At 38.9% G+C, this 26895-nt stretch overlaps 1 protein-coding gene across 3 annotated transcripts in view; it reads right to left on the reverse strand.

The window, feature by feature from the left end:
* Nucleotides 1-732: 732 nt before the first annotated feature.
* LOC129419301 (ATP-sensitive inward rectifier potassium channel 1) overlaps nucleotides 733-26895 on the reverse strand; it is a 28369-nt gene continuing 2206 nt past the window's right edge. For 2 of the 3 annotated variants that reach the window (XM_055174407.2, XM_055174404.2), the window contains exon 4: nucleotides 733-4517. In XM_055174407.2, the coding sequence (XP_055030382.2) occupies nucleotides 3379-4500 (1122 nt within the window). In that variant the 5' untranslated portion in view covers nucleotides 4501-4517 and the 3' untranslated portion in view covers nucleotides 733-3378. Of the gene's footprint in view, nucleotides 4518-4957; nucleotides 5052-26895 lie in introns of those variants that run through there. The other variant, XM_073853432.1, reaches the window with a different exon arrangement.

Below are 26895 nucleotides of genomic sequence, written 5' to 3' on the forward strand. Positions count from 1 at the left end.
AATGTAACATTTTAACTAAACAAAACATATTTAGTTATACAAAGTAGTGCTGTTGGTTAGTAGCCTTATTTTTTTTTAGGTTTAATTACACAGAATTCATGAAAAATGAATGTATTTTATAAAATGTCATAAATCTGGGGCCCCCCTGGCACCATCTCGCGGCCCCCCTGGGGGCCCTGGACCCCAGTTTGAGAACCACTGATCTACAGTAGTTAAATGTAATTTACCGTAGTGCATTATAGTAATTACACTATAGTATTAGCATAATTAATATAGTATTCTAAGTATACTGGATATAGCGTTCTATATTATAGGAAACTAGGAAATATATCATTATAGTAAATACCATATATATATATATATATATATATATATATATATATATATATATATATATATATATATATATATTACGTGGATTGTTAATATTATGAAGAAATGCCACATGTATCTAGTCACATGTATATCTCTCTGGATTATTATCTTTATCTCTAATATATTTTATAATATAAAATAATTAAATATATATTTGTATTTATCGTAGGCTGCTCAAGTATCTATATTATACGTTAGATTGGGTAACAGCTAAAAAGCATGAAATATAAGCACACAAGTTTGGAGATTTTATAGCTTTGTGTCGTGCGCCCTCAAGTGGTCATCTTTGATCTTATACTGGTGGAAATTATTGCTTTTTACAATGCTATAATGAAATGCAAAAATATACTCATCAGATCAAGCTATTTCATTCATTTTTATTTCTTAAAAAAACATTTACAAACTAAAAATGACTTTTATACAAATAATATCTTAATATAACAAAATCTATTAATTTACAACATTTACATCATCCAAGAGTGATTCGAAGCTTTAAACATCTTCAGAAATACATTATGTTTAAAATCAGTTCCTGCATGTTAACCATTCAGATGACTAGATAAAAAGAAAATAATAGAAACACATCTCAAAATGAACCTTCGGTTAATATTACCACTCCCAATGCAATGAACCTGTAACAAAAGAGAGCTCTAATTTCATACCTTTCCCACTTTAATCTTTATCATGTGAAGACAGTAATGTTGTTTTTGAGCAAGGTTTAAGAAAAGGTCAGATTTGAACAAATAGGGCAAAATGTCAGCTAAAATAAATTGCCCACAATGCAGCAATAAAGCCATTCCAGTTTTCTCTCATTGTCTTAACTTAAACTGACAATTATTTTGATGTAATATTGGAGTGTTAATTATGAACAATTAATCTGTGTAAGTTTTTTATATTCATGTTCCCTCATAAACTTCAATTAAAATCTGAAAATGCATTCTTGTGGTGATCATTCTCTGATGATGTCAGCTGGACAACTTGGGTGGTAACATCTGTTAACTCCACCCCCTCCAACTGTCAGTCTGATGCCAGTTCCATTTCTAAATGAAACACCTACTTTTCTACACCCAATAAAAGCACTGTGGAAAACACAGGACAAGCCCACTATTTTCCTCATGCGATATTAGGTTTGTTTGAGATGCGGCTTTCCTCGCCTAAAATTTAGACGTCAAAGTACCGCGAGAATGATTCAAGAAATCATATTTCGTCTCGCTCTCGCGGTACTTTGACGTCATCCGGCTGTCGATTCTTGCGGCGCCGTATGAAGTCAAACAAGCGTATTAGCAGGCGACTGCAGTGAGGGAAGGAGTGAATAAAGAGCTTTAAAGTTCACACTTCACCAATCTCGCAGTCGACCACAAACGTCAGCAGAGTATAAAGATCGCGTTTGCGTATTTTATCGCAGATGAAAGAAACAAATGCAAATGAAATACCAATGCATGAACATGAAGATGTTTATAAGAAGTATCAACAACTGTTCATTACTGGAAAATGCTATTTAGTAAACATTGTGATATAAATCTAACTCTAGTGATGATACAAATTATTTTCTGTGGTGTGAAATATAAACAGCTTACAGTACAAATTATTTAGCACCAATACAAGTTTAAAGAAATATATATAAAAATATAAATGTCATAAGTCAATAACAAGTTGAAAAAAATATAAACTCTACTGCGGCAAGTGGAGTTTTTAGAATTAAGAAGTCATCCGCTGACAATTTAGGGTTGCCAACTGTCCCATATTAGCCGGGATGTCACGTATTTTGAGCCTAATTTATTTGTCCCGCGTTGACTGCTACACTGATCTAACCAGTGACTGATGACTCTAAATAACTACAGCTCACAGAATCTATGTTATCTAGTTTTTGTTTGTTACACGTAAGAAGATTAACATAAAGGGGATAACATTTTTTACCCTTGTTGTGCGTTACAAGTGTTTTGTCTTAGGCCCTGTCCCAAATGGCACACTCTGGAATTGTGGTCCACACTTTGATGATATCATGTAGTGCAGACTTTAGGGACCCCTTGATGCGAGTCCACGTGGGTGCACCGTAGTCGTATTTTGAGACAGACTTGGGTGTCACGCCATAAATAGGAAGAGAAGTTTCCCATCAGTGTGAGCTCCTCCCTTCCATCATCTGATTGGTCTGATTAATTTTTGCAAGGACTTCTGGGTTAGTAAAGTGCGCGAAGCCTTGCTGCAGCGCGGGCTTCGCCGAAGACCGCATCAAGAGGGCAAGGGGGGCGCTGAAGAGCACACTTCTAAGCGTAAAAATGACAGATGGGACACCCTACGGAATTGTAGACTAAGTGAGCATGCGCAATTTAAGGCCACAAGACCGAAAGTCCACATGAAGTGCGCCATTTGGGATATGCCGTATGTTGCCAAAGCATAAGAGTTATAAATGAATATTTAATTAGGAGATTAGCTACCATTTTGACAAATGTCTTAAATACCCTGTATCCACAAAACCATATCCGGACTGCTGCGGCAGACCCATCTTTTGTCCCGTATTTCAGAGTAAGAAAGTTGGCAACCCTAGCTGACATCCCCGGGCCAATGAGCATTAAGCTGTGTTGTCAGCAAGTCTTTTTGTCAACGCAATCGGTGGAGAACAACTGTGCCCGGCTCCCCATTGCGAGAGGTTTTGTGGCACATGTCAGCGTGACACCAGAGCAAATCGGACGTAACTCGGACACTTTTCTAACCGGCATGCATCTCGTGGCAATCACCGGTGATTGATTCTGTGCGGAATTTGCTTATATCAAATGAGCCTATTCTGTTTTACTCTGAAATACGCCACAACATGGGAGTAAAGGCGATCGCGACTTCAGGTTCACGAGGACTTTAAGGTTTTGATTTTCTGAAATAATAGGTCAATTACAATGCTATGACAGTAAAACACCATAAAAATATATAGATGCATTTCTGCTTTAGCACCTGAATCAATGTTACATGGTTTCTCCAAGGAGGTACAGTTGATCAATGAGCTACCGAGCTTTACATTTTGGTATTGTTGGGTACATCGATGTCAATCACCTCAAAGCCTTGGTTCTCAATGCCCTTTTTTATGGAGTGGTGATGATGCCCTGCCTCATCGTGGTAGCATCGAGAGCAATGCGGGGTTGGCACGGCCACCATTTTGCAGAAGTTGGAAAAGTCCACGTGGTATTTTCCCTCCGTGGTGCGGGAGATGATGGGGAGGAAGTCGTAACCCCACCTGATTTCCTGGGGGATGTAAGAAGTCCTGACCTGGCAGGAGGAGCTGGTGGACTCGGCCGTGCCATCCAGGAAGACCACAAGCTCAAACTCTTGCTGACGTAAAGTGTCCACCGCCATTTCATAGAATGGACTTGCTTTATTGATAACGTGGTACAGGGTCAGCGGACACACGAAAAACAGATTGTCCTTGCCAGCGTGCACCGTGAAGTCAATGTTGACCTGGTCCAGAATGATGGTTTCACCCTCTGGTGTGACCGTCGTCCTCAGCAGCTTGCCATAAATCTGACTGCCGATCATCAGGGTCTTGCGAAGGTTGGCTACGCGGATCTGAAGACAGAGGGTGCCCTTTTTGGGGCAGATCACTGCGGACTCGCTGAACATTATAGTCTTGGCTCTCTTTTTGGGTAGGGCGATCTTTGTCATGATCACACCACACCAGAAGCAGTTGATAATGGAGCCCATAAGAGACTGAATTATGAGCAGCGCGATGGCTGCGGGACAGCGATATGTAACGTATTTGTTACCGTAGCCAATGGTGGTCTGGGTCTCCAACGAAAAGAGAAAGGCCGTGGTCATGGATCTGACGTTTGCCACACATGATAGGTGTTCCTTAGGTGGTTCTTGCCATGCAAGGTCACCATTGTTTTGGGCAATCCAGTACCAAACCAGGCCGAAAAGGAACCAGCTGAGTGTGAAAGAAGCCACAAATTGCAAGATCACATATCGCCATCGGGTCTCCACAAAGGTGGTCCATATGTCTAGGAGGTAGGCGAAGCGGTTTGTGTGCATCACGTTGCCGTACTCGATGTTGCAGTGGCCATCTTTGTTCACCAGGCGACTCTTTCGAACCCACTGCTCTGTCACGTACTCTTTAAGCACCTCTCTCAAATAATGTGTCATTTTGAGGGTCAGTCAATCTGGAAAAAGAATAAAGAGGATTGATATTAAGTATGTGCATTGTGAAAGAACAGCTGTATATATATTTATATTAATTGAAACTTTGTTTATTGAAAATGTGTGAGCCAAACTAATACCACAACTTATACAAAACAAAATAACAAACCATGTAATTGTGGTGTCAGGGTAAACCTCTACAAAGCCACAAATCATTTGGAGGGACTGTAACCGCATATCAAAACATGACAGAGAACGTGCTGCCCGACATGTAAGAGTATTTAACCATAAACACAGTGTTGTTTTGCATTAAATTAGAAGCCCTTTGACAAATCTGTCCCCACATGCAAGAAAGTGAAAGATAGCATCTGTGGCTAATGTTTGAAATTTCTAGTGCTCTGTATCAATCTTATGCTTATTGATGAAACCCTCTAGCACTACCAACAGTCCAAATTTCACTTACGTTTTTGCTTCTAACTTCTGAAAGGGGATAGCAAACCAGATGAGAAGCACTGCATATCTAAAAATAAAACACATTATTTTCTATGAATGTACTCTGACAGCGGCTGTCCGCTGTGACACTGGGCGCTGGTCAAATCCCTGCCACGCCAGAGCGCCACTCACATAGTTTAACACAGGGGTGGGCAATTCTGGTCCTGGAGGGCCACAGTCCTGCAGAGTTTAGCTCCAACCCTAATCAAGCACACCTGAACTTCATTTGCAAGTGATACTGAAAACTTTGATTAGATTTTCAGGTGTGCTTGATTAGGGTTGGAGCAAAACTCTGCAGGACTGTAGCCCTCCAGGACCAGAATTGCCCACCCTTGGTTTAACATTAAATAACATCTTTTTTGTCCCAAATCATTAATGATTAACATAGGCTGCTAACACATATTTTGCATCTGGAAGTAGACTCTGACTAAGCTTGCACTATTTAATGTGCATGTCCGGTGTGCGATACTTGAGATTTGTCCTACACGTGACACTTCTCGACCAGTGTACAACCCCCTTAAGTTGTGAAACGAAATTATTTTTCCTCTGAATCATTGGCTCGTGATGATTTCGTTGCATTTTGAATTTTTTGAAAAACCAATTTTTTCGAACTACTAGAGTTTTTGTCCGCTTTGCGGAAAAAAACACGGTACAAAGTTGTGGATTTCGTGTTAATGGGAATATACATTATCTTATACCGCGTCAACAAATTTGACAGAGTGCTTAAAAACAGATTCAAGGCTGTATCATCGGCAAACTTACACGTACTTGGTATGTGTAGTCATCACCTGCACCCTCAGTTTTGTCAAAGCGCCACCTAGTGGTATCGAGATATGAAAAATGGCTATATTTACTTATATGTACTGCAAATATAAGTCTAAAATCATAAGAGACGTATTTTAAGATTCCTTGACGCATTCTGTCTGCCATTTTGGGCATCGGCCGTTTTGAAATATTCTTTTCAAACTCCTCCTACATTTTTTTGTTATGTAACATCTAGAGGCACTTAAGGCAAAAAATTATATATTTGTATATATCTTTGAAGAAATTACTAAGAACACTTGCAAACATTTAGTTTTTTAAACTCCTCCTTGAGTTTTTCTTTGATTTGCTTGAATTTTTGTGATATCATCTAGAGCCACTACGGAAAAAAGTTATGAAAAGCTACCTTGCCATGCCAAGTCAAACACTACCCAATGTCGGCCATTTTAGGTATCCCACAACAAACTGGATATGAAGCTGCATCTTCGCCAAATGTTTGTGTATTGAAATGAAAATTGTGACATTTTCATCACAGCGCCACCTAGTGGTCTTGAGATATGAAAAAGTAAAATTTTTGCTTAAATCTTTGGAGAACTTCAGCTCAAAATCATGATAATTTTTTCTTTGTTTGAAACTGCTTTCCCAATCTCATATTTTTGTCCATCTGTGTCCTTGTTGGTCTTAACCTTGTGTAGCTATATTATATATAAAAAAATTGGGCACACTCCCAGTGGCGGCTGGTGACTGAGGTGACTGGTGCCTAAGTGGTGGCCGCTCTTCCGAAGGGCGCAAATTGAAAAGACTAACCACACACATGACGAGCTACATACTTCGCATTGTGCGCCCTCGAAAAAAGAAGTCACCGGCCGCCACTGCACACTCCTATGACGGTACTTCCTGTCACCATTTATGTTTCAAGAAATAAGAAAAATTCTATTTAGTGGTTGGAATGTATTGTTTACTGTTTGAGTATCAAAGCAATATCATTTTTGTAAAGCATTTTGCAAATAGAGAATCTACTTTGAACAAAAAAGGATCTTCAAACTGAAAATGTTCAATCCTTTATTAATAAAACCCATTCCCTGATATGTATTTCCAGTTTGTTCCAGGGAATCCTCTTAATGTGACCTGGGAAGCAAAAAAGAATAATAAAATAAACAATTTGCCATATATATTGGTATTTTAACATTAACATTATTTTACATTATTTGCCCAAACACAGCTGTAAAATCAGACCCGGCGCCAGACACAAATTCACGGACGGGCATTTCATTTTTTAGGGGGGGCACAAATGAGAGCAACGTCACTGCAATGCATAATATCATTAGTTATGCATTAAGTGGACAAAAAAGCGAGGAAGAACGAACATACCTCTCCATTAACGCAATACGGAGAAGTCGTAAAGATTGGACCTAGCTTACTGAAGCAATCTAAACGCAAATAAAACACGTCGCAGGGCTCGACATCAACGCTTGTCCGGTTAATATCAGAGACAAGTAGATTTTTTAAAAGGCCAAGTGAAAGAGAATTTTACTTGCTCGACCGAACAAGCTGCCTAGTTTGATTAAAAAAACGCCAATAACAATCACCAAAACAGGATGATGATTCTGCATCCTTTAATCAAAGGCGACCGAAAGTGCATAATGTAAAAACGCAAAGTTAAACAAATAAGCACAGCAAACACAAAGTGTGTTAACAAAGTGGGTTAAACATACTGCGGTAAAAATTTGGATTTTTTAATAACATGATACAGTTAAGCAGCATCATATCACGGTTGAAAATGTGACAGATTTAATGACAGTTCACTACAAGTAATTAATATTAAGCCACTTACATTTTAGACGCAATGTTGACTGTTTTTGTTGTTTCAGCAGCGAAAATAGTGAAAGATAACAGCAGAACCATAACGTGTCAGTCTCACTGCAGGCAGCACTCAATCGTGTCTTAACATTAAGCGGTGGCGCGCTTAGCAAACAACCAAACATTTCCGCGCTCACTACTGACAAACCAATCAAATTCGTTTAAAATATATATATATTTTAAATCAGACCAAACACATTTTTATTTTTATTCATGAGTTATATATGTACAAAACAATAACTTTTAATTAATAACAGTGGCCTATTGATAAAAACATGGAGCTGGTGAACAGGTGAAGGGAGACCGCAGGTTAGTCCAGGGCGGGCACTAGTGACTCACAGGGCGGGCCCGGCCCCCTAAAGCCCGCCCATGGCGCCGGGACTGTGTAAAATCTCTATTATCTTGGTTGCAGTTAAACGTTTATCAAACTTAACTTTAACTTTTCACAAGCAACGTGCTTTTACGTTTTGGAAAAATTTAGATTTTCATTATTTTATAGTTTTTTGTAGGTAAAACTCAGAATTGTGCATTTTAGCACTTCCAGTTACATCATCCTGAAGTCAACAGATTTTTTGAATGGGATTATGATTAAACGCATTAAATAAGATCTTGGGTAAACACAAGCCCAGTATATTTTTCACGTTTTATTCTACAACATTAAAAGACTCCAGTAACAACCCCACTCATAAATTTTAAAGCTCTCACGTGTCTTTAAAAGTGCGGTTGCTAACAAGTTGATACATGGAACTAATAAAAAATATTTTATTTGTTTAGAAATAACACATTTTGTTTTTCCATTCTTCTGAACCGGCAAGTTCATTTGCATTGTGCAGTGAGCACACTATCAGAGTTTTTTTTTTTTTTTGCACTGAACACGTTTGCAACAAGGACATGATAACCCAAGTCAAAATTATGATTTATAAAAAAATTTAAGCTCATAAATAAATAATACATACTTTTTTATTATTTAAATAGCTACTTTTTGATTTTGACAGTATTTAAGAACAAGTTTAATAAAGCCAGATTACAGAAACCACAGGTTTTATCATGTTGAACTGAATCATATTCAGCAAAAACACACAGGTGTTGAAGCAAGCAAGCTATACAAATTTGCCAAGGTTTTTCTTTTTTGAACATAAAATTCATATGTTAAATTTGCTTAATTTTTTTAAGGGCAATTTCATAGCAGGAAGTACAGTGGAAATCCTTATATGGACACTTTAACAGGAATAGCGCACACACCAACCAAGAGCTGACACAAAATCAGTCTCACCAAAGAAGTTATTTGTGACAGAAAATTAAAGCTTATTTAGCTTCCCAAAGAACCCAGCATTATGAAAACAATGGATATAGCTTGTTTATCCGTGGTAGCAGCAGAGTTGTGCGTGTTTTGTTTAACGGTGGATCCAAGCAGATTATGGCGTTAATTCGGCCAGGTGACCGGTTTATATCAGTGGATCTGAAAGATGCTTACTTTCACATCCCGATGGCTCCTCACCACAGACCGCTTCTGAGATTCGCATTCGATGGGACAGCATACAATACATGGTCCTGCCGTTCGGATTATCTCTTACACCACGCACATTCACCAAATTTGCAGATGCTGTGCTCGCCCCTCTGAGACATAGCGGCATTTGCATATTGAATCACCTCGACGACTGGCTTGTTCTAGCCAAGTCAGAGAGCGAAATTCATGCACACAGGTCCGTTCTGCTCCAACATTTGGAGAATTTAGGGTTCAAAATTAACCTCTTAAAGAGCTTGTTTACCTTAATACAACCGATTTTGTTTTTAGGCATGACGCTCAACTCCAGCAGGGCTGGAGCGTGGCTGTCACGCTCACATTCAGACTTTGTTCAAAGTGGGTTCATGATCCCCCTTCAAATGACTTCAAAGTATACTGTGTCTCATGGCGGCATCTTCCCCGCTTATGCATGCCTGCTGGGCATACTGTTCATGAGACCACTTCAAGTTTGGCTGAAAGCGAGAATCCCGTCCCGAGCGTGGCGGTCGAGATGCTTAATGTTACACACAGCTGCACAAAAGCGCTATCAATATGGGCATCACTTTACCTTTTCCTCTCGTGCTCAGAGCTCAGTTCAGTGTGCAGAAGGAAGGTGGTGATCGAAAATTCAGCACCATCAGGTTCTAGTTCGGTCAGCCAACATGACGGTGGTTTCTTTCATAAATACAGACTGGCGAAACATCTACTATTATTGGCTCACCAAAACGTACTCTCATTCAGATCAACCCACATCCCAGGCATAGCCAACACGGGTGCAGACATGCTCTCCCGCAACGGCCTGTCGCCGAAGAATGGAGATTACACCCGCAGATGGTCGAGTGGAAATCAACCTATTTGCCTCAGTGGAGAACACACACTGTCCAGTGTACTTCTCAAAGCAGTGCGACGCCCTGTTACTGGCATGCCTGTAGTGGCCTGTATGCATCCCCCCCAGCTCTGCTACCTCAGATTGTCTGCAGGATCAGGGAGGACAAATGTACAGTGTTGCTGATCGCTCCGTTCTGGCAATATTAACCAGGGTTCCCCGACCTAAGGCAGATGACGTCATCAGCGGATACCGCTGATAAGAGATCTCCTTTCTTAAAGGAATAGTCTACTCATTTTCAATATTAAAATATGATATTACCTTAACTAAGAACTGTTGAATCATCCCTCTATCATCTGTGTGTGTGCACGTAAGCGCTGGAGCGCGCTGCGACGCTACGATAGCATTTAGCTTAGCCCCATTCATTCAATGCTACCATTTAGAGATAAAGTTAGAAGTGACCAAACACATCAACGTTTTTCCTATTTAAGACGAGTAGTTATACGAGCAAGTTTGGTGGTACAAAATAAAACATAGCGCTTTTCTAAGCGGTTTTAAAAGAGGAACTATATTTTATGGCGTAATAGCACTTTTGGGAGTACTTCGACTCGGCGCAGTAACACCCTCCCTCTACCATTATGAGAGTGAGAAGGGGAGCGGACTTTTCAGGCGAGTGGAAGTACTCCCAAAAGTGCTATTACGCCATAAAATATAGTTACTCTTTTAAATCCGCTTAGAAAAGCGCTATGTTTTATTTTGTACCACCAAACTTGCTCGTAAAACTACTCGTCTTAAATAGGAAAAACGTTGATGTGTTTGGTCACTTCTAACTTTATCTCTAAATGGTAGCATTGAATGAATGGGGCTAAGCTAAATGCTATCGAAGCGTCGCAGCGCGCTCCAGCGCTTACGTGCACACACACAGATGATAGAGGGATGATTCAACAGTTCTTAGTTAAGGTAATAACATATTTTAATATTGAAAATGAGTAGAATATTCCTTTAAGTGAGACAATCTGGCACCCTCAGCCGGAAATATGGAACCTGCATGTGTGGTCTCTGGATGGCAGCCTTCATGCCTTTCAGGACGAGTGTTACACATAAATAGTTTAACGGAGACTAGGGCTCCTTCCACAAGATCACAAAAACTGGAACAAATTCTCTGTTTTCTACAGGAGCTTATGAACAGCAGTCGTGCGGCCTCTACGCTTAAAGTCTATGTGGTGTATATAGCAGCGAATTGCCCTCCTATAGCCAGCCATTCTATCAGGAAACACGACTTTATTGTTAGGAGTCTCAGAGGAGCCTGTAGGCTGAATCCACAGCGACCGCGCATGGCCCCATCTCGGGACCTATCCACGGTCCTGAAAGCACTGCGCAGACCCCCATTCGAGCCCCTCGAACAGGCGGATCTGCGAGCCCTCTTGTTTTAAAACCGCTCTGCCCCATCAGAGCCCTAAGAGCCTTCTCAGATCAGTCATTGGGTATGCCTATCACTAAACAGAGGCTGCTGAAAACGTGCCATCATCTTCACATGTAGCTGCCATGCTCTTTAAAAGTAAAAGTCTGATTATTAACTGCATATACAGTATATCAGTGTTTCCCAATCCTGGTCCTCCCAGAATATTTTAGATGTTTCCTTAATTAACACACCTGTTTTACTTATTAGCTTGTTAGGGAGACATGTTAACCATTCTGGAAGGACGTTGATGAGTTGGATCAGGTCTTTTAAATAAGGAGACATCAAAAACTTTCGGGGAGGAGGTACTCGAGGACAAGGATTGGGAAGCACTGCAGAAGATGACATCAAAATCGTCATCATCTGTTTATACAATTGCTATTTTTAGTGGAGCCAAAATGACACACAAAGCACACAAACTCTAGTGAATGGATTTTTTTAAATAGTTGCATAATGTTCATTTTAATCTGGAATGATGATGGGATGATGGGGAAATAAACAGTAACATTTTAAAATTCGAAAAGACAATTTAAAAAAATAAAATAAATAAACCACATACCAAGTGCCTATTTTCAGTCTTTAGTCTCGGAAATAGAGCATATGTGGTAGCACTTTATTTTACAGTTTGTGTACATATATGGTAAATATGTTGTACTTTCGGACAAATATGTAATAACATAAGGAACTTACTTTCGACTATGTACATGGTAATTAAAATGTATCATTACTGTATTTACCAGTGGTATATATTATTTCTTAACTCTGGATAAGTACTGGGTAACACCAGACATGTACTTATATCGGTGGTTTCCTGGACAGGGTTTACAGTAGATTAATCCAGGACTAGGCCTTTGTTATAATAGGACATTTAAGTAGTTTTTCAAAACAAACCTTGCAAAAACAATACTGGTGTTCATCTTGAAACAAAGCAATGGCCCTGATATACGTTAAGTTGCATTGGGTGCAGGAAGTGCTCATGGGAGCTGTAGTTTCGGGGTGTCACATTGGGTTTCACATTGCACATTGTTTATTATTTAACATGATGTTTCAGCAGAGTTCTTGGAACCATGAGAACATTTAAATCGACGGATCTTAGATTGCGCGGGGGACAATAGGGGTGGAGTGAATTCAACAAATAGCTTGGTGTTTGGTTATGAAAAGCTTTATATACAAATAAAAGAATCTAAAACCCAATCCTTAAATGAACTGGCAACCAATGTAAGTCTTTAAGTAGGGGTGTAATATGTGAGGATTTCTCACGTCCCTTAAGAAATCGTGTTGCAGCATTTTTGGATCATTTGTAATCGAAATATTTGTAACTTCGACACGCATAGAGAGTAGAGAGTTACAATAGGACAATCTAGTTTTAATAAATGCATGGATAGCAACATCTAAAGATTCATTGGGTTAGTATGGGTTCATTTTACATACTCAAAAGTAAGTAGCTTATGTAACCACACATTTGTCTATTGTTGAAACATATTTACCATACAAGTAAGGAATAATTGACGACAGTTGAACTGTTTGAAAATACTTTTATTAGCATCAGTCTCGCTCCTTATATTACTAGACCTTAGCGCAGCTTTCAACACAATAGATCATACAACCCTATTTGGTAGACTAGAAAATTATGTCTGCATTAGTGGTTATGCATTAGCCTGGTTTACACCGCTATCACTTTGCTTGCGCGAACAGGAAAAATCATGTTACTCTCACGTTAAATATGGCGCACCACAAAGATCAGTTCTAGGCCCTATCCTCTTCTCTTTATACATGCTACCTCTAGATAACATTATCAGGAAACAAAACATCAGTTTTTACTGTTATGCTGATGACAGCCTGTTTTACATTTCCTCTTAACCTGGCAAAACCAACCGGTTTTCTAGGGTAGCAGACTGTGTCAATGGTAAGTGGATGACAAATAATTTCCTTTTGCTCAACTCCAATAAAACAGAGGTACTTATTATTAAACCAAACAGTGCCAAAGAAAATATGTCAGATTACATCTTGACCATAGATGTTTGTACTGTTGCGCCATCTTCTGCTGTCAAAAACCTAGGTGTGATGTACAATAGCCACCTATTGTTTAATAGTCATATTTCCAACACTTGCTGCACAGCATTCTTACATCTTATGAAATATTAAAAAACACAGCATCTGACATCTATCTGCGTCAGATGTTCAGAAGCTTATCAAGGCATTTATGACCTCTGGAATTAACTATTGTAACTCATTACTAGGAGGGGTGTCACATGAACCAAGCAAAACAAGCTTCAGCTGTTCCAAACAAGGCTGAAAGAGTGCTTACTCAATCAAAGAAGTACAATCACATGAGCCCAATTTGGGCAACTCTACGCTGGCTGCCAGGTAAGTATCAGATACAATTTAAAATATAATCAGTTATAATCAAGACCCATCTCTTCATCTAAGTCATTCACTAAAATTAATTTCCTAAATATAATAGGTAGCTTGTCCGGAACTGAGCACACACACATTCATTTTTCTGTATGACTTTAACATTACATGTGAGCGGCCTCTACGCTAATAGGATCTTATTTTGTTTCCTTGTCTCATCCATGGTTCCCGGAGGACATTGAGACTGACAGGTCCAGTTCCAGTTGCCATTATGCTCATCCCACCACTGATCTTGCATCCCATCATCATGATGCCCAGCGACAACCAACTGTACACACAGATGCACAACTGCGATCCATTACACCACTAATTAGTATTAAAAAAACAAACATCTTGAGATACTTGGTTATGACTGAGCATTAGAGACTTGGGGCTTGAGTAGACTACTTGCTGGTGGCAAGAATCTCATTTCTCCAATGAGTCAACGACGACCAAAAAGAAAACTTCACCGAGTCATATTGCACAGAAATCTTGTCAAAGAACGGAAAAATAACGGTATTAACGGGTTACCATTACTTTAAATAAACGATTCTGTTCCAGAACATATTTTTTAAATACATATTTTTCTGGTTTCGTTTCTGTTCCTTGCAAAACATCAAAAGTTTCTGGTTTTCGTTTTCGTTGCGTGAACCGGTTCAAAGCCATGGACATGAATAGTATACATGCATTCGTGTCCTAATGTAAATGGACAGATCAAAAATTCCCATCCCATGCCGTGTCGTAAGCCATTTATAAAACAAAGGCACCCATTGCACATCGGAATGTTTTACTTCCTTTGTGGTGTAAACTGTTCCAGATCGGTATGAACCTTGAATTGTTGCCAAGTGTTTTGTGTAAGTGTTGATATCGGATATGAGTCGCTTTAAGTGTGAGTCATAAAACATCAGATACAGGCAACAAATTAGCAATCAAGATTTGCTGCGTAAATCCAACGTAATTATCATAATCAGGACCACCTTTTCCAGGTATTGCATAAGCTCATGCTTTAGAGAAGGATCTAACCAGTACAACAAGAACAACCTGTGACACTAGTGTGAGTTTATTAGGCAAACGCATGGCATACGAAACACTGTGCCACTATTAAATGTGTCAACCGAATTGAAACTTTCTCTATAAACATGTAACCAGACATAACCATACATAACCAATAAACATTCCTTTCTCAACCTTGAAACGTGTAGCATTGCAAGCTGATGTAAGAGTCTTTTACGAAACCCATACGCAGCAAGTTATTGCCCTACCTACAGTAACACAATCACTGCAGTATTATTTCAAGGCAGCCTTTTAAAACAGTAGCACGACTAATGTGGATATTCTCTACAATAAAACTACATTTATTAATCAGACTTTGAACCCTAAGTAATTAAACTAGGACCGACCTGGACCTGCCTGACCATTTAAAATATAAACCCGGAACCGCACGCGTCTCGGGTATTCCGTGAAGACCTCTAATGGTAAAACTCTGCTCAAGTTCAGACACATGAAATGTGACACTTACAGTATAGAGGGAGAGAACGTGTGTGTGTGTGTGGGAAACACTAATGCTAACCTTTTGTTAAGTCATCACCATCTTCTCTGTCAGTAAAATCTGTGACTGTTGACGTTTACGCGAAAAAGAAAGTATACAGAAGAACGGAAAACACCGCCACCTTTTTACTGTTATGTGAGAGAGAGAGGTGTGCGCTGCATGCAACGTAGAAAGGGAGGGGCGCGCTGGGTGCTTGCAACAATCAATTAAAGGCGCTCTAAGCGAATCTGTGTGACGTTACTTTTTGTTGATGTTTAAACTGTTTTCAAAGAAACGGAGCGTAGCTAACTCCTCCCCCTCCCTTCCGTGCTTTCATGAACGCGCCTAACCCCCATCCCCCAATCCTTCTTGACGTTTATTGGCTGGGACACTTTGTTATGGTTTCTGGTGGTAGGTTTGGCCACTTTGTTTTTATTGCAGTTTGTGGAGCCTGGGCTGTCTACAGAGATCGTGTTTTTTTACAGTTTGATCAGCGGACAGGCAGCAAGCAGATAGTGAGATGATGTTTGCTGCATGTAACAAAAAATGTTTTATGGTCTAAAACACCTGAATTTGCTTAGAGCACCTTTAAGACGTTTTTAAACAGTAAAATATAAATGTTAATGGGGATCATGAAAAATCTATTTGTGGTGGCCAGTGCTGATTCCGTGGCGGTGCGCCACCGTGGGCACCATGTTGGAGACCGCTGCTCTATTGTTTACACGAGTTTTCATACAAAATAATCCTTTGTTATTGTTGTTTTCCAAAGTATGCACACAGTTTGATAAAAGCCAGGGCAATTTTTGATCTGCCAACACGCACAATTTATATTTCACCAGCAGCTGATCAGTTTGGTCTTTTATAAATTTATTTTGTAATTTTGCATCATATTCTCCTTACACCTTTCATCTGTAACCCTGTACAGTACCAAATACTTTGTTACTATACTTACAGTAAGTAGATTTACTGGTATTAGTATTTTACTTCAAAAAAAGGGTTAGAAGATTTATTGTTTTCCAATGCGATTTATCCCTCTGGCCGCCTTCTAATCTGTGCAGTTATGCAGAGGCGGACACTACTTAAGTATTTTTACTTTCAACATAAAAGTAAATGTTCAAGTATTCGTATTTTATTAGTGTTTTTCTTTGGAAAACATACATTCCAAAGCATATTAACATAATTTTTACTCCACTACATTTAATAATTTCAAGTTTTTGGTTTATATTTAAGTAAATTAAAGATCTAGTATTTTTTACTTTTCCTTAAGTAAAAAGTATTTGTACTTTTACTTAAGGAAAGTAAAAGTACACAATTTTTATGTTATTAGGTATAAAATCAAATTTAATATGGAGTATATAAAAGGAATACACAGTATGATTCTATGCTTTAGAATGTAGTGAACATTTTTTAGTAAAGTAAAGTACATTTTCTATTCCCAAGACAAACACTCAGATAAAGCACAGATGCTTGGAAAATGTACTCAAAGTACTCAAGTAGTGTCCGCCTCAGAACACATTTGCCCATCACAAAGGTAGGCAGCAGCCCTTCCCAGCTCTTATTTCAGTTGTATTTTTCCTGGCTTGTTGTTTAGGTGTGTGATGATGCACAAAGACTCAAGTTTATACCTAATTAGCTACAAGACAATTTTTTTTTACTTGTGTCTTGCTAACATGAATGACTCATAAGGATCTCATGTAATAAGTTATGTAAAATTTTGCTAACGCAATAAGCCTACATGATTGCCATACAGGCTACTGTAATGTACTATTCCATTTATAATGGAGACACTACTGTGGATACAGTAATATTTGCGTCTAATAATGTCATCATAATCACCACATGCAATGTAGGCTTTAACAAATTGACAAAGCACTGCAGGTGAATAAGATACAAAATAACAATGGCATATCACCACAGAACTTTCCCAGTGAATGAATTTTCCTCTGAAATGTTATGTTTAAATATACAGATTAGCGTGTTTTGTTTATCTACATATTCAAACAGGTAAAGGGTAGTAGGCTTTAAACAAACACCAGCTAAAGGCCGTTTCACATTGGGCGTGATTTTGTGCTGGAATTAAACAGTAGACCCCTTATTAAGCCTTTCATACTGCGCATGATCATTTGAGTGGGTCGATATTCTTCCTGTCGCTTTGCAACAACAACACCCTCCCCATCCAATTAGATTTTAGTTGTAAATCACGGTTTCGGAGCCACTATTGTACACAGAATGGCAACATGGGGGAGATCAAACACAAAAGACTGCATTAAACACAGATGAAGACAAAGAGAAAAGAGATAAAGAGAAAACATTCCCTGAGGAGTTTCTATCTCAAATCCATATTTCCACTTTCCACTGGGTGGCGGTCCTACCCAACGTGAACACTGCGCGTTCACTTAACACTAAAAACACTGTGTAAGTTTTGATTCTCGGTTTTAAAAAACAATTCACAGTATGTAAATGCAGTTTACTTTTTCCTATGTGACTGATTGTAGTATATATATACAATTTTAAAGAAAAGAAACACAACAAATTAAATGTAGTTTGATATTACTTTGTCTTTATGCAAAAATAAAAACTGATATGAAGCAATTAGATGACCCCTTTTATCAAACTCTATTAAATACAATAATATAGTATATTAATGATAGACAGTGCTGGTCTATAGATTATACAGTAAATGTGACTGGTGTTATAATGGTTATTATTTCTATTAGATAGAGCAGAAGCAGGAAAAGTGCCTCTCTTTCTATTTCTCTCTTGCCGATTAAAAAAGCTAAATCCACTCATTATTTCAGATTCAAAAGTCTACTTGCTGTGCCAGTGACAGGGGACTTTACATTACAGCTTTGCGTTTTGTAAATCTTGAGTCAGCTTGAGCTTTGCTCGTTCAGTGCAATAGGCTTAACATGTCTTTTTGCTACCATCTCTGTGCAAAGTTTTTAGATTTTAGAAAATATATGGTTTATTAATAATAACAAAAAAAAAACAAGAGCCAGTTGTTATCGCCATAGAAACTGGCGGCACGCTAAAACTGCACGCGAACTTTAGCGCAGTAGCGCTCACGGTCATTCTCCGATCGACTCGGGTTTTACACACAATATTAATCAGACTTGGGACCCGAAGTAATTTAACCATGACTGACCCTACTGACCATTTCAAATACAAACTCGGAAACCATACGGGCCGCGGGTGCTCCGTGAAGTCCTCTAATGTTAAAACTCTGCTCAAGTTCAGAAACATGAAGGATATAATGTGACACGAGCTTTTTCGCGTCGCATCCCAATTCAATGAGAAACAGAGAGCACGTGAACGCACACCGAACTCATCATGTCGCGCACAAAATGTCATTATTAAAGAGTGTCATCATCACAGAAAAACAAAAAAGACAAAATTTGATGCCAGATATACTTTGGCACTTGTTAATATTCCTGGGCAGCGCTGCAGCAGCAATGTGTGGGAAAACACTGTTGCAAGAGTGTGCAGGCGTCAGTGGGAATTTGGCGAGCCATCTATGGGAGATAAACTCATTTCAGGACAATATTAACATGGCATTACAAAAAAATATGAATCCATTTTTGGAATTCTATTAATCGATTCTGAATCGGCAATGCTTGAATCGCGATTCAAATGTGAATCGATTTTTTGCACACCCCTATCTGATATCTTACAAAAGTTCTTCCAGGGCTCGCAAAATCGCTAGCCCAACGTCCCGGGGCTATTGTGCTTTGCAGACAGGCTATCAAAATGCATCCCCGCCCTGCCCGTCGGGCTATCTTGACTTATAGGGAGGAAAAATATATTTAAATGCTTATGCATTCTCTCACAGATTTGGATGGCTAATAATGGTGTATGAAATTCAGGCATTGGGTATTTAAATTGCGTTTGAGCGCGCGCTCGAGCTTTACTTTCGCGATTGCGCGAAGCCGCAGTACAGGAAGCAATCCGTACTGATTTGTTATGGATTTGTTGGGCAAATCCTCCAACTTTGTCCTGTCAGTCATTACTATCCTCACGTAAGAAAATTAAATCTCTCGCAGCAAGATTTAAAGTGATATAGATTGTACGGGCAGTGAAGAGAGTGACTCTGTGCAGAATCGCTCTTAAAGCGACAGTAGCCCCTGTTTTTCTGATCGAAAAAATTATCCAATCTGTAACTGGATGATCCAAACTGTGAGTTTTGTGACCCACTGAACCACTTTTAAATGGTGAGTATATCTGGTATGGGGATGAGCAGGAACAGTTGGTTTACATGGAAATCCATTTTTTTTTTGTCAACAGCATCAAAACAACAACAAGAAAAGCAGATGAAACATTGTGGTTAGAGGTCCTATTGGCTTTGTATTGGCAAAATTTGGCCCGCGGTAAAACTAATTGAGGAACCCTGTGCTATGCCCACAAAGTCAAGTGGCATTTTCTTATCTGTGACTTCAGTTAGTATTTCAGATTCAGAATCTGAAGTTTATAGATATTTCACTTTGGTTAGAAGAAACTATTTGTACTGATGATTGTAATTGTATGTGTTATTTGTGTTTTGATAGATGTTTTATCTCGTGTTTTGATAGATGTTTTATCTCAATATTTTACATTAAAAGTAAAGTATTTTTTATTCGGGCTACTTGCATTCATTTCAGGCTACCAAAAACTGCCCGAAGGGCTACCAGGGATTTAGAAATTTTGCGAGCCCTGTCTTCACAAAAATGGAATCGCTTTTAGCTGAAAATTTTGAGAGGTGATAAGAGAACAAATGAAGGTAGGACAAAACGTTTTTTATTTTTGACAGCGGGGGCTGTTTTTTCATTTGATATATTTTATGTTTATTTAAAGAAGATAAGCAATAAGCCCTGCGAAGCAGTGGTGTTACAGTGCATTTTATAACAGCTAAGGGAGGTTTAGCTTCGCGTCATGCCTAACAATGCCCCTTAACTGTTATAAAATGCACTGGTAACCCACTGCTTCTTGGGGCTTATTGCTTTAGAATGGGTGTTGGATTTCACTGGAACCTAGTTATTATAGTTTATAACGTTTTAAATATGGATATTTTTATTACAAAATCACATCGATAGCCCTCAGAAGCAGGGCTGTACACAGGATTTTATAAACACAGAGGTCCATACAGCCCTACTGAAAAATCCAGCTTAGACCAGCATAAGCTGGTGAGCTGGTTTTAGCTGGTCTCCCAGCTTCGTCTTTCTTTCTTGCACTTCTACTAACTGCGGTATGGCGCTCCTGTCCTCTTTTGAGTTGGTCTTCTGTCTGCCTGGTTTGATTGGTCATTTCAGAATCTATATATAAATTTGACTTTATATCTTACTTAATGGGGCGCAGTGCAGACCAGTTGGCTTGTGACATCACATTACCATGAGATCAATTTGAAAGCATACTTCATAATTTACTGTTGAATTGATCTTGCGGTGCTAAAGGACCGTTCACATTATAACAATAAATATAAAGTTAACTATAACGATAACTATATTAGCATTCACATTATAATGATAACTTTATGCTAATTCACACACACGCGCAAATACTTGCTTTAATGACATTAACTTTTAGTGGATAATTCTTGTAATAAAAACTGTTGCAATTGTTTACATGACACTAAATATGTAAATATGCTGTTCTTGTTGGATTTGAAACTAGTGAACAGTAAATCTAGTTTGTGTAATCTAAGTTAATATCTTACATTTTGGTGTAGTCAGTGTGGTAGGAAAAAAGCATTACGTAGTGACTTTCACAGCAACTGCATCATGGCTGGACAGGACTACCTGAGGTAATTTTATGTTATAGACCTCTGTATTGAGCTTTTCCACTGTCATTTCAAGTGCGTGTGCACTTGAAGTTCAAATAGATTTGATTGGCTGTCAATGGTTTATCGTTCATCAGGTGGGTGAAAAATCGCTCAGAAAGTGACCCCAATGATATCGTTAATTGTATCTTTATCGTTATGGTGTGAGCTTCGCTTTTGTCTTTAATATAAAACGATTTTTGGAACGATATTTTTTTATAGTTATAGTTATCATTACCATGAACGGCCCTTAAGACGTCACATGTTGGTTGGTCTACGCGGTGCCGCAAGAAGCCAAACGAGTGCTGAGTGTCAAATAAGACTAGCGTCAGAAAATTGGAGCCATTTGGATTACTTTGGGCTTGAAGAAAGCAGAAACCATTTTTAACCGTTATAACTGGAAGAGCTAGCCTAGGACATTTTCTAAAATAACTGAAAATGTGTTCGTCTGAAAGATGATGGACATACAGGTATTATGTATCTTGGATGGCTTAAGGGTGAGACAATCATGTGGTAATTTTGATTTTGGGACAAACTACCTCTTTAACTGTGTATTTTGTAAGCTTTTTTAGACTAAAATAAGACATGGAACATGAACAAAATAAACCAAAATTTCAAAACTTTATAAAAAGTAAATTCATTAGGATGCGATTGTAACAAGAAGTAAAGCACTCTCTTAACACTGGAGCCCATCGTAATGTCGATGGGTGTGCGATGACACACAGCCCTCACATGCCTATCATATTTCTTATTGCTATTGCATATTGCTTTGGAAGTTAAACGCGCCCGGGCGCGGTTTGGTTTGTATAGTGTGAGCGCACCCTAAGACTCATGTTTGAGCTGTCTCAAATAAAAAATACTTGCACTGACAGATCTCAGATCTCAAAATAAGCCAGCGCCATTTATTTGTCTTAAGATTAACACCAATATATGTATTTTTCTAATGCATGTAGTGCTGGGCGATACAGGGCAGAACGCATATTGTGAAATATCGAACCACACACATGACAAGCTACGTACATGTTGTGACGAACTTCGCATGGTGCGCTTAAAAAAAAAAGAAGTCACCAGCCGCCACTGGTTACGAGCTATACACGCTGATAAAGGGATGTCAAGAGCATCACGTTGCTGTGGGGGTCGCACACTCATACAGTATATTCACTGCAGTGGTGGATCTGCCTTTTTTTCCTCAGTTTCCTGAATTTGTGAATGTCCTGTAAATATACTTTTAAAGCTGTGCGGACTTGTGCACGAGCAAGGCGGACGCTGAAAGAAAGTACTGTATACTGTACCTATTTTGTCAGTTGTGTTCCGGGCTTTGACGAACCCTGTTTGCGCGTTTAATATTACACACAACGAAAATGTTTCCGCGCATTTGGATTCGGTCTGCGTTATCCGCATAGCGAAAATCATAGAGCTGTACTAATAAATGAATAACTTGCCTCATCGTGTTTGCGCAACATTACGCACAGTGCGTAAACATTATCGATCTGTCATTATCCTCTTGTAAAAGGTTTCAACCTCAATGTGACTTTCCTAGTTAAATAAAGGTTTATATATTATCGTTTTATCTGGAAATTTGCATGTTTATTAAAGATGCTTAAACATCTTAATTTAACTAAGGTCTATAGTCCTGGCTTTAGCTAAGCCTTTTCTGTGATACCAGGCCTTGGTTTTTCTAGTGTATTAAAATGATGTGAGTTCACCAGCATGAAACTAAAACAGGTATTATTAATGGATACTTTTACTTAAGTACATATCCCATACTTCTTTACTTTAACTTAAGTAAAAAAGTACAGTCAGTACTTGAAGGTTTACAACATGTATTTTTAAACATGAATATCTGTACTTCTACTTGAGTAAAGGATGTGTGTACTTTCCCCATATCTGTAAAGTACATGACTCATTGTTACTATTTATACTCACTGTTATCAAAACATTATCAACGTGGCTACAATTTTCAGTTATTTGCCAATGTGTATTATATAAGGCAGTGGTTTTCAAACTGGGGGCCGCGAGATGGTGCCAGGGGGGCCCCAGTTTTATGAAATACATTAATTTATCATGAATTCTGTGTAATTAAAAAAAAAACAAGGCTACTAACCAAAAGCACTATTTTTTTGTATAATTTAATGGGTTTTTTTTATTATTAAAATGTTGAGTTTTTTTCTTTGGGGGGCCGCGAAGGAATGCACCGTACACCGCAGGCTGAAAAAGTTTGGGAACCACTGATATAAGGCTTGTTGTTTAGGGCAGAAGTAAAGAGACCCTATTACATTGCTAAAAACAACATTATTTGGTGTTATACAATGAGTCTGCGTGGGTTGTGGTTCAAAAATCACATTATTTTTCACATACCATACATTATTGTTGCCCTGCCTTCCTGAAACGCGTTGATTTTGTATCGTTTGTATCGTTAACATGCACTAACCAAAGGAAATGTATAATCGTGAATCGGATAGTTTTGTAATGCGCATCACTGTATGAATGATATGGTCATTTGCACGGATATTTATGCAGAGAATATAAAATTTGTTTACCGGTGATTTTATCAACCTGACCTCTAGTCCTTAAATTCATTTAATTTTACCAATGTGAAAAATCTGGGGGTCAGATTCTACAATGGACTATTATTTGATTAACAAATTAGTACAGTTGTTGGTTCCAGCTTCTTTTATTAACATTCTCTTTCCAAAAATAAACCATTTCTCTCATAGTCTTTCTTAGAGTCTGCTACTGTATATATCCCTTTATTACATCGAGATTGCATTACTGCAACTCCCTCTATTATGGTATATCTAAGACTCAGATTTCTTGTCCACAAGTTGTTCAAAATGCATCAGCAAAATCCCTTTAGGGACATAAAATAATTGGTCCTGTTACTAAAGACTTTAAATGTTCTTGTCTTTAATGTCTTAAACATATATTTTTCCTTGGCTTTTAGTTGATAGTCTTTTTATGGTTGTTATTTTAATTGTACTGTTTTATCCAGCCCAGTCTCACGAAATTTCGTTATATAGTCACGTATTTTTTTAATTCTTTTTTCGTGCTATTATCACGAAATTTCGTGTTTTTTCGTGATCGTATAACGAATTCCTGTTTTCGTGTGATTATCACGTTGTCAGGACTCTGCCTTGAAGTCTTGTGTTATATTTGTATTTTGTCATGGTGGCAGAGTTCTGGCAGTCCCTGGTCTTGTGTGGAGGTTCATGCCTTGTTTTTGTGTTTGGCATGTGCCTCCTGTGTCTTGTCATTTGTCCCCGCCCCCTCGTTCTCCTGCTTATTGTTAATTATTACTTATTCCCATCACCTGTTCCCTCCTCGTTATCTTGTTTAGTTTCTCTTATATAATGTTCTCTTGTCCTTAGTTCTGTGCAGGTTCATTTTGTTTTGTCGGTGTGTGATCCAGTTTTGTCGAGTCAAGTCAAGAGTTTTATTGTCTAGTCTAGTGTTTTGTGTCAGCAGTCTATGCTGTATGCCCCCACGTGGGCTTTTGTTTGTCGTCTTATTATTAAAATCCTTTGTTAACCCCTTCATCGTCCGCTATTGGGTTCATCTGTGCTATTCCTAACAGAATGAACCTGCCAACATTGAACCCAACGACGGTGTCGGGGTCAGCTGCAGCCCCCGTTTTTGTCTTGTTGCCGGTCGTGGTGCGTCCTCTCCCGGAGTGGCTTACCAGAGGGGTCCGTGACCGGTTCTTCTCCGAGCTGTGGAGGGCCGCTGTAAATTCGGATCCGGACCTTGGGGAGTTGGCGGCCTCTTTCGGCCCAATCTCCGGCTTGGCCGCTGTGTGGTTTCCTCTGGGGCTGGCCTCGTCCGCGCCGCCCACCGAGCCCGCGCAGTCCGCGCCGCCCACCGAGCCCGCGCAGTCCGCGCCGCCCACCGAGCCCGGGCATGAGCTGCAGCCTTCACCACCCAAGCCCCCATGGACTGTTTTGTTTGATTAATGTCATGGACTTTTGTGTGTCTGATTTAGTTTCGTAATTATCTTGTTTTTGGCACCTTTTGTTATGTTTTATTCTGATGTGTTCATTGTCTGGTCATGTTGTTATCTGTCGTGTTTTCTTGTCTTGTCTTGTGTGTTCCCTTTTGGGACGCCAGGTGGCGTCCTTTGAGGGAGGGCTACTGTCAGGACTCTGCCTTGAAGTCTTGTGTTATATTTGTATTTTGTCATTGTGGCAGAGTTCTGGCAGTCCCTGGCCTTGTGTGGAGGTTCATGCCTCGTTTTTGTGTTTGGCATGTGCCTCCGGTGTCTTGTCATTTGTCCCCGCCCCCTCGTTCTCCTGCTTATTGTTAATTATTACTTATTCCCATCACCTGTTCCCTCCTCGTTATCTTGTTTAGTTTCTCTTATATAATGTTCTCTTGTCCTTAGTTCTGTGCAGGTTCATTTTGTATTGTCGGTGTGTGATCCAGTTTTGTCAAGAGTTTTATTGTCTAGTCTAGTGTTTTGTGTCAGCAGACTATGCTGTATGCCCCCACGTGGGCTTTTGTTTGTCGTCTTATTATTAAAATCCTTTGTTAACCCCTTCATCATCCGCTATTGGGTTCATCTGTGCTATTCCTAACACACGTATTGGTTACTCAACTGCTTTTTCCTATTTTCTTACCATTGTCGCTTCGGTTTAGGGTTAGATTTACATAAAATGACATCCCTAACCAAACCCAACCCTAACGCCAGGAGACATATAAAAAAATAAATCAGAAAAAATAGTATAAACCAATATATAAAGTGACATTCTAATGCAAGCACCAAATCTAACCCTTTTTTTATTTTTTATTTTTTTTATCCAAATCTAACCCTAAACAACAATGTTTTATGGTTTAAAAATAGGAAAAAGCAGTTGAGTAACCAATAAGTGATAATCACACGAAAACAGGAATTTGTTATACGATCACGAAATTTCATGATAATAGCACAAAAAAAGAATAAAAAAAGTGACTATATCAGAGACTGTTTTAGCATGTGTACTAAAGAGTCAGTTTTTTATTTTTTACTTATTTGTTGTGTGTGTCAGTTTTTTTATTGTGTACTAATCTGACTTTGTACAGCACTTTGGTCGGTTGCTACCATTTTTAAATGTGCTATGGAAATAACATGAACTTGAACATTTGTGACCCTGCATGTGAAAAACTTTGATGCTCCAGTCCTTGGCTATTAAAAGAGCCAGATGGCTCTGGAGCCAGCATGGACAATGCTCATGCCAACTTGCTGTCAGTTGCGCAATCGGGCCAGTGCGGCACCATCATGAAAGCTTGGCATTTGCATGTGTTTTGAGGCCTTGCCGAATTAATTTTTTTAAGCAAAAGCTTGTTGTGAATGTTGCTGGAGAAACATCAGCAGTGATTGAGGTAAATAGACAGCGTTTTGTTGCAACTCGATTTGGTAAATATCTCTCCTCAACTTGGTCCATCTTTCTTTGTACCGTTGCAAGCGGAAATGTGTATGAGCAAATGCAAAGCCGATTTTATGAAGGGATCTAGCAGACCAATCACAGCACTTGTGGTTGGCATAAAATTGACACGTATTGGTTATGTGCACATTACGCAACACCACAGGGTACAGCGTGGGGTGTGGTTCTCTGCGTAGGCTATGCCACTGGTTCTCAAACTTTTTCCGCGTGCGGCCCCCCTTGTGTACGGAGCATTCTTTTGCGGCCCCCCAAAGAAAATTTATGACAAAAACTGTTCTAAAATTTAACATTTGAATTAAGCAAAACATTAAATGATACAAAGTAGTGCTGTTGGTTAGTAGCCTTATTTTTTCAGGTTTAATTACACAGAA

Source organism: Misgurnus anguillicaudatus, chromosome 15 (assembly GCF_027580225.2).
Source record: "Misgurnus anguillicaudatus chromosome 15, ASM2758022v2, whole genome shotgun sequence".
NCBI lineage: Eukaryota > Metazoa > Chordata > Actinopteri > Cypriniformes > Cobitidae > Misgurnus > Misgurnus anguillicaudatus.